General features: G+C 37.0%; 2 protein-coding genes across 3 annotated transcripts in view; one reads left to right on the top strand and one right to left on the bottom strand.

The window, feature by feature from the left end:
• Positions 1–6,201, bottom strand: part of LOC119838702 (protein HID1) — an 11,133-nt gene extending 4,932 nt beyond the window's left edge. Inside the window, exons 1-12 of the mRNA XM_038364783.1 lie at positions 6,044–6,201; positions 5,752–5,965; positions 5,380–5,525; positions 4,943–4,996; positions 4,516–4,715; positions 3,557–3,698; positions 3,030–3,101; positions 2,449–2,643; positions 2,082–2,172; positions 1,487–1,717; positions 1,001–1,165; positions 522–660 (exon numbers count right to left, since the gene is read on the bottom strand). Of these exons, the coding sequence (XP_038220711.1) occupies positions 522–660; positions 1,001–1,165; positions 1,487–1,717; positions 2,082–2,172; positions 2,449–2,643; positions 3,030–3,101; positions 3,557–3,698; positions 4,516–4,715; positions 4,943–4,996; positions 5,380–5,525; positions 5,752–5,965; positions 6,044–6,109 (1,715 nt within the window). The 5' untranslated portion in view covers positions 6,110–6,201. The remainder of the gene's footprint in view (positions 1–521; positions 661–1,000; positions 1,166–1,486; positions 1,718–2,081; positions 2,173–2,448; positions 2,644–3,029; positions 3,102–3,556; positions 3,699–4,515; positions 4,716–4,942; positions 4,997–5,379; positions 5,526–5,751; positions 5,966–6,043) is intronic.
• A 283-nt stretch (positions 6,202–6,484) lies between these two features.
• Positions 6,485–8,192, top strand: LOC119838714 (acyl carrier protein, mitochondrial). Of its 2 annotated transcripts, none has more exons than XM_038364798.1 (3): positions 6,485–6,726; positions 7,062–7,175; positions 7,861–8,192. In XM_038364798.1, the coding sequence occupies exons 1-3, from the start codon at positions 6,559–6,561 to the stop codon at positions 8,038–8,040; spliced, it is 462 nt and encodes a 153-aa protein (XP_038220726.1). In that variant the 5' UTR covers positions 6,485–6,558; the 3' UTR covers positions 8,041–8,192. The 2 variants fall into 2 exon arrangements, with proteins under 2 accessions (XP_038220726.1, XP_038220725.1); XM_038364797.1 differs by lacking the exon at positions 7,062–7,175 and adding an exon at positions 6,913–7,029.
• The last annotated feature ends 93 nt before the right edge of the window (positions 8,193–8,285 follow it).

The raw sequence follows: 8,285 nt of genomic DNA, 5'->3' as shown, positions 1-8,285 counted from the left end.
CAGATTCGAAATTCAAATGTAATATTTTTTTATAATTAAGTGTAACAGTATTTATGGCCAGACTAAGTATATCAAAATTTTGCCCATATCTTGTTAGTATAAACTTGTTCTACAGTTACAGTTGCCCCAAGCCGTGCCCCTAGACTTGCCCGAAGGCGTGCCCCTATCCTTTTTACGAGGCGTGCCCCTACTCTTGCTCCAAAGCGTGCCCTTAGATTTGTCCCAATCCGTTGCCCTTGCCTTGCTTCATTCCTTTGCCCTTGCCCACTTACCCACGTAGACTTACCCCAAGGCGTTTCTCAACCCCTATCCCTCGCCTTGCCCCCAGACATGCACCAAGCCGTACCCCACGCCTTGCCCCCAGACATGCACCAAGCCGTATCCCTTGCCTTGCCTCCAGACATGCACCAAGCCGTACCCCTCGCCTTGCCCCCAGACATGCACCCAGCCGTAGCCCTCGCCTTGCCCCAAGGCGTGCCCCAAGCCGTACCCCCTGCCGTGCCCCAAGCCGCGGCGCTCACCTGGGCAGCGCGGAGAGGTCCCGCGCGCGCTCGGCGGCGGCGAGCGAGCGCGCGATGGACGCGTGCTCGTGCGGCAAGTTGGCGAGGTTGTGGAACACGCCGCGCTTGCGGATTATCGTGTACACTAGGTTCGAGTTGCCTGCCGACACGATTATACGTTCTATTTTAAATATACCCACATATAAATACAATTTTTTTACGAAGAACAGTAGAGTAGCGCTCGACTACGTAAATAAATTCGAATTTTGACCTCATGTATAAACTAGCATTACAGAGAACATTTTAAAACCTAACCTTATCATTTTTTTTATTGAATTTAATTAAAAAAAAATCGCAAAGGTCGTTTAAATAAAATTCGATACACTTTTAAAAGTTATAAGTCAATTGGATGGGTCTAAATTAACTGTTATATTGGCAGAGGATATTAAAAATTAATTATTATTTTTATAATCACAATATCGGATAAAAAAACCACTCACCATCAAACTGGTACTGTATCATGTTATTGAACATTTCGAGTAGGAAGAAGACCAGGTGGTGGTTCTGCGGCTGCGAAAACAGGAACCAGGGGGTGCTGAAGGCTTCCAGGAGATGGAGTAGCTTCGTTGACGCCACCATTGATAGCGTCTTGAGGTATGGGGAAACTGGTGGAAATAGCTTTTTTTAATAAATAGATTTAATTTTTCGGACGTCATTTAGTTTTTAATAGAGAGAGTAAGAAAAATGGGAGAAATAACAAGAAAGATAAGAGATAGATTAAGAAAGGAAATTAGGAAAAATAAGAAAGGAGACTAGATAACTATTTCCTTGGTGTGATGATAATTTGTTTAAGTCATAATTAATATTGTACATATTTGTAAATCATACAATATCATCATATTTTAAATTTAGCCACAGTCTACCATAATTCAAACTTGAAAAAGTTAAAGTACCCCCAAAACACACAAACATTGACCCCAACTCACCATTCACCAAAATAGTCAGCAAGCAATCGAACAACGGCTGCAGCCTCTGGTGGCCAGTGGTGACGATCTTGTGGAACACCACCACCAGCAGGTCCGCGTGCGTCCCCGTGAACACGGGGATGTCCATCGGCACAGTGGCTGTGTAGGGCTTGTTGAGGCGCACCCCGAAGTTGCGTTCCCCGGACAAAAGGAGGAGGATGAATACGCCAATATGCATGAGGCCAACGCGGGCTGGCAATACAGAACAGATTTCTGTAGTTAATTTTTTTGGTATAATTATACTATTTATGAAGATGCTTTCACACAAATTTAAAGTAATTTACACAACGATACTGCAGAATATTAGTGTGAATAGATTATGTTTTTATATTTCAAATACTCTGTATGGAAAAATGTGCGGATATTGCGTAGAAAAAATGGGAGTTCCGCAAGGGTGTGCATTTGGCCCTTTGCTATTAATTATATGTGCATTTAAATTATATAAGCCCTAGTCCAATTTGAAGCATAAAAGTGTTACGAATAGTTCCAAGTACTAATGTATTATATCCCATATATACCCCGTCAATTTCGCGTTTAATATATGAGGACTACTTACATTGGTCAGCTCTTGAATCATTAAGATGATAGAGTATAGGCACTAGCACTTCTAAAACATCGCTGCTCTTTAGAACGTAGTACATGAATTTCTGTGAATTAATATAAAAATCATGTAAGAAAATAATCTTAATCGATTTCTTTATAAATAATCAAAATATTTTGGTGAAAATTTGATCTACAATAAGAAAAATAATTCATCATTTTATAAATTAATGATATGTTTCTTATCTGCCAATACAAGTAAGATACAGCATTTTTAATTAATTCATTCACCACGTTCAATTGCTACTGTTAGGCAAGAAACGCGGGTTCGAATCCCGCATCGTGATCAAATTTTTTCTATTCTTTCAAAATTTCTCATTCACCTTGTTATAGTCACACATCTTCCAGAACAGCACCAACAGCTCCTGGTGCAGGGCCACCTTCTTACTGGAGTTTGGCAGGTAGGTCTGCTGCAGGGGATTGTTCAGAAGGCGGGTGACACCACGGAGCACCAGACCGAAGTCTTCATCGCGGTGGATCCGGGACAGATAGTTGATGAACAGGTTGTCTGGGAGACTCTAGTGGTTTTTGAAAATTTTACTATAAGCGATCTATTCATAATATAATTTTCAAAAGTTCTCTCATCTATGTACACAAAACAATATTAGTATGAAACTGTCACTTTTTGAATCATAGAAAATAAAATATTTCCTACTAATATTATAAATGCGAAAGTTTGTAAGGATGTATGTGTGTTTATTGCTCTTTCACGCAAAAAAACAACTGAACCGATTGCAATGAAACTTGGTACGTAGATAGCCGGACAACTGGAATAACATATAGGCTACTTTTTATCCCGATATTCCTACGGGATACGGACTTACGCGGGTGAAACCGCGGGCCGCAGCTAGTTTACTATAAACTCACATGTATTTCATAATAACATAATTGAACAACAACTTACCTCATCTGATTCTTCATTTACTGCATTGCTGGTATCGTGATCTAGCGTGACAATTAAAACTTGTAAAGCCACCTGAAAATAGAGTTAAATATTCAACTTTGAATATGAATAGATACATAGAAAATTTCAGAGAAAAATATTGTGACTAGTAAATTTATCCATAGTAACAAGTACATAAGAAAAGAAATGACAATTTATTATTAGAACAGCTTGCTTATAAAGCAAGTGAAGTCCCGTGTCCCCTAGTGGGGTATGGGGCAGATGATGTACATCTGTTTTACTGATCGATTTTCTTTAGGGACAAGTAGGTGATCAGCCTCCTATGTCCTGCCAGACCGAGACATTGTTTTTTTTTTTCGTGCGTCCCCACCGGGAATTGAACCACTGTACCAGGGAGGCGGTCTATTATTAGAACAGCTTGCTTACAAGCGCGCATATGAAAAAAAACTTGACACTTGATTTAGTGGCGTGAATAGTAGATTTATATGAATAAAAATTATTAATATGAATGGCAACTTTATACGAACCTCGACCAGTGGTTCTAGCGTGTCAGCGAACAACAAGTGGTTGTAAGGCACACCCAAACCCACTGGATCGTATGAGCACACTGTGTTCAGTAGCGACGTGAATAGCGGTAATGCATGACGGTTTTCTGAACTCGTTAGATATCTGAAATTAAAAAATTATATAATATGCTAATTAGTAATTATATTTATTTTATAGCAGGGGTTTTAGTAAGTTTACTAGTTTATATATGAGATATCAATTTATAAAGTTATCTATATACAATTTAAAAAAAAGATTCTTCAGTTCCAATTTCAAAACACTATTTGATACGGTTATTTTGGAATACACAAATGGAAATGATGCAAGATCATTTTAAAAGAGCAACTACAGAGTGTCTTGCCGGCTCTGCTCTGTAGAAACTGCTTTCCAAACCATTGGTAAGTATTAAAACTGTGTAAGTTTGAGTTTGGGTTTTAGTTTAGTAACTGGCAAATAGACTTAACTTTTCAATTATATATTATCATCATCAGCCCATATATGTTCCCACTGCTGGGACACAGGCCTCCTATGAGGGTTCAGGCCATAATCCACCACGCTGGCCAAGTGCGGGTTGGCAGATGTCACATGCCGTCGAACTTTTAATTCTTGGACATGCCGGTTTCCTCACGATGTTTTCCTTCACCGTTTAAGCAGTGGTGATGTTATCTACATGCGCAGATAAATTGAAAAATCAATATACTTCCTGCGCGCTCGCCCGGTCTCGAACCCCGACTTATCGATTTTGAAGTCCGAGGTCCTCACCACTGAGCCACCACTGCTTCAATTATATATAACAACTAATAAATCAGGTGCCGGGGTTGTTTCAGCTCTGACTGGTTACCCATTTCACTTTTTTTTTCACGCAAAATAGGCGCTTGACGTCGATTTGCGGAAATATGTCTGTATTACTATAAGTACATTTTGATATGTAAATACTCACGCGATCCACTTATTATGATGTGTGGCCGCTTGCTGAGGCGGCCTGTACACCGTCTCGCTGCAGCACGTGAGCAACAACCGCAGCAGCTCGGTGCGAGCCGCCTCGTGCTGGGCGGAGCTGGCGGGGCTGCGCGCGAAGCCGACCCCGCCCGCCCAGATGTACTCGCAGCTGTCTAAAGACGACAGTTCCTCGGCACGCTCCTAGAGTACAAAGTAAAATAAACCAAATTCAAATTGTGAGACCAAATTTAAATGGGACCATATTGGAAGGACCAGCTTTCAAATAAAAAAATAATCATAAAAATCGGTTCAATTAAAAAAAAAACTAAGGTAGCAAACCAAAAACAAGTGCAGTCAAATGGAAAAACTGCTCTTTTCTTGATTTCCATTTTTTTTATTATCTATGACATAAAAAAGGATATACTTACTGGACCCGATCTCTTAGTGCTAGTTACTGTGAAGTCAGGGCAGAAGAGCAGATCCTAAAACACAATATAGAAATACACTTAAATTTCATAAAATGAGGATCAATTTTAAAATATTTCATACTCATAACAGCAAGGTATAATATATTATGTGGCATTTATCACATAAACAAAAAAAAAACATTTGCAAGGTAAATTCTTCTTCATCAATTTAATTTACTTAATTATAGATAACTAAAAATTAACAAATAGTATGATCAAATCAAATATATATTTATCTGTTTAACACTAACATTTGACACATATTCACATACACACACACACATACACAGTCACATTTTGTCTAATAAGAACAAAACTTGATATATGTAACCTTCACAGTTCGGAATATAATTTTGGATAATACAACATAACATCCAAAGCATTGTCAAATCACTTACACAAATAGCATTTATAAGAGATTGGGCCAGAGGTACTGATTCATTTTCTGCAGCAGCTGGTAGTGACGACCAGAAGAAGCTGTGCCACTCCTGTTCCTCTAGCATATATGGTAAGACTCGAGTCAGTAATCGGGCGCAGTTTAATGCTAGAACAAAAGATAGAAAACAATAATAATTGATAAATGATAAATTTTATTTATCCTTTAATAAAAGGTATTAAGCACTTTAATTTAATTTATCACATACAGGCAATGATGTAGCAATTTTCACAGTATTTTCATACAATTATATGCAATTGTATGAATCAGAAGATGATGGGTGGCTGCTTTTGTTCAAAAAAATAAAATATAATAAATTTCCGAACGCGCTCACCTGTATGCTGTTCCCGTTGCGTGCGACAGCTGTTATCTACGATTTTGACCATTTTCTCCACAGCTTTATACACCAGAGTCGCCAAATTATTTGGCGATTCTTCACGTAAGGCACGAATTTCTGCTCCCGGAACCAAAGCAAAAACATCTTGGACATTCGTCACGCTTTCCGACCAAAATTGATCCCAGAAATTATCATCAGAAGCGTCGATAGGCTGAAATAATAATCAAAATCAATAAACACAGTCATCCATATCTGAGTGGGTTTATCTATTATCATAAGTTCTCATTACTTGATTCTTCGATGTTAGCTGAACTACAGCTTTCCGGAAGTTCAATTTTGTGTCAGCATTACCCATTTTATAAGGATATATTATAAAACATTCAAAACATTGAACTTAAGGACATTTCATACGTCTACACAAAACAAATCGAATTTGGCAAGTATGAGTACAAGACAGAAGATTCATGACAGCTGTGCAATGTAGGATCAATGTCAGGGTGACACTACAATAACTGACATTAGACGAAAAACCAATGTCGATATATTTTTTATTTCGCCTTTGTTTTGATTTATTTCAAATAAAGGAAATGAGTACATTTTTTTCTCTGGTTTAATTTGGAGTTATTAATTGCTTACACAAATTATCTTCTTTTAAATTAGCTGTTTTATTAAAATTTTATAGATAGGTAAGTTTCGAATGGCCCCGTAGCTGAATCTTAAAATCTTTACTCTATGGGTAAAAAAATTAAATGGGTTCCATGCTCAATTTTACTTCTTGTCAGTGAAAAATATTGAAGCCAAAAAATGGCTGCAGTGAATATTGTCCGAAGTGCCGTTAGTGGATTACTCCGAAAATCCACAACCATTAAAACTCCGGTAGTATGCCGGTTATCCACTGTAGCTTTACAACAAAAATTCCATACCGTAAAAACCATCGCTAATCTTTACAACAACAACCACATACAAAATGGGGTAAGACCTTTTATGTAGTTCAGGCAATTTATTCTATTTGTTTTTCACTGACATAAAATCCTTATCCCGGTGGCTTTAAAAAATTTATTCACAAGTTTATAATTTGTATTTTTTCTGACTATAAAGCATATATAACCTCAAATGTATTGCATAACGTATGTGTATAGAATTGCTCCCAATGTTTAGGTGCATAGAGCAAGTCGACAATATGCAACTGGGCCCGTGCACAAAGTCACTCAGCAGGACATTGCAGACCGAGTGATGAAAGTTATCAAGGCATACGACAAACTAACTAGTGTGCAGGTACATATTTATATATTTTTCACTTGTTTCAGAAGCCGAAAGTGGCCGTACGAAACTACAGCGGTGGCCCACCGCTAACAATCGATCTAATTAAAAGTAGGGTGCTCCTTGTTCTGCAACTTTATGATAAAGTTAACCCTGAAAAGGTAGTCTCAAACAATTTCAGAATCTTTATACAGCTATAAACACACATTTTTTGCTATAACAATTCTTTCTCATGTATATTTTATGTAGCAAATTAATGTGTAGCTAGAATTGAAACATTTTTCTACAGCCAATCGATCTGACTTCTGTTTGTTTCATCAATGTCGGTTGAGAATACAGCAAGTGTATCAAAATAAAAAGTATTTAATTTCGAATTTAGGAAGTAATTAGGTAGTAAGGAAAAATGCATTATATTGTATGTAAATTTAATAGTAGTCATTATTGAAAGTTATCAAATTCCATAATTCTACTTTCCAATCATTTATTTTATTGTATAAAAAAATTGTATTGTATACAATTTGATATAGTTTTTTATATGACATTGATATATAAAGTATGATAAATGTCAATACATTTAATTCAATAACATTATTATAAATGATTCCCCATTTCCTTTGGTCACAGTGCCTCAAGTAAAGTTCTGGACTGATTTAACTTATTATTTTTTTGATGTGTTTCTCTTGTAAAAGGATCTTATGAATGAAAAAGCTTGCATAACTTATGACATAATTAAAAGCATGTAATAGCTATTTAATCTTCACAGTGATGGACATCAGATTTCCCAAGACCGGCAAATGTTTGTCAGATCAGCTAGTATAAAATACTTATGTATTTCATTTATTGCAGTTATCTTTGGAATCACACTTCATCCAAGATCTGGGATTGGACTCTTTAGACCATGTGGAAGTTATAATGGCTATGGAAGACGAGTTTGGATTTGAAATTCCCGACGGAGACGCCGAGAGGCTCCTACGACCCAAAGATATAGTACAGTACATTTGTGACAAGGAAGACGTATTTGAATAAGCCATAAGACCAATAATATTCCGTTTGGGTCTACCAATCAGCTTAGCACCTAGTTTTGTTTTAATTTTAATGAACAAACATTAAATGGCTGAACATCAAGCGATGTAAAAAGTGTAAATTGTTTTTATCATTATATGCCTGTTAGAGTAGATCATTTGTTTTTTTATTGATTCCCAGTTGCTGGTTGAGGTACATTGGAGTCATTGTAATAAATTAGTGGTCATGTATTTGTTAATTATTACTAT

The sequence above is a fragment of the Zerene cesonia genome, unplaced genomic scaffold, assembly GCF_012273895.1.
Source record: "Zerene cesonia ecotype Mississippi unplaced genomic scaffold, Zerene_cesonia_1.1 Zces_u004, whole genome shotgun sequence".
Classification (NCBI taxonomy): Eukaryota; Metazoa; Arthropoda; class Insecta; order Lepidoptera; family Pieridae; genus Zerene; species Zerene cesonia.
This window is presented reverse-complemented; position numbering and strand designations above follow the sequence as displayed.

Bases quoted from the DNA above. Each gene is read 5' to 3' on its own strand.
- LOC119838714 (XM_038364797.1), top strand. From the start codon at position 6,559: ATGGCTGCAGTGAATATTGTCCGAAGTGCCGTTAGTGGATTACTCCGA. The intron at 6,727-6,912 runs GTAAGACCTTTT...CCCAATGTTTAG, and splicing joins ACAACCACATACAAAATGGG to GTGCATAGAGCAAGTCGACA. The intron at 7,030-7,860 runs GTACATATTTAT...CATTTATTGCAG, and splicing joins ACAAACTAACTAGTGTGCAG to TTATCTTTGGAATCACACTT.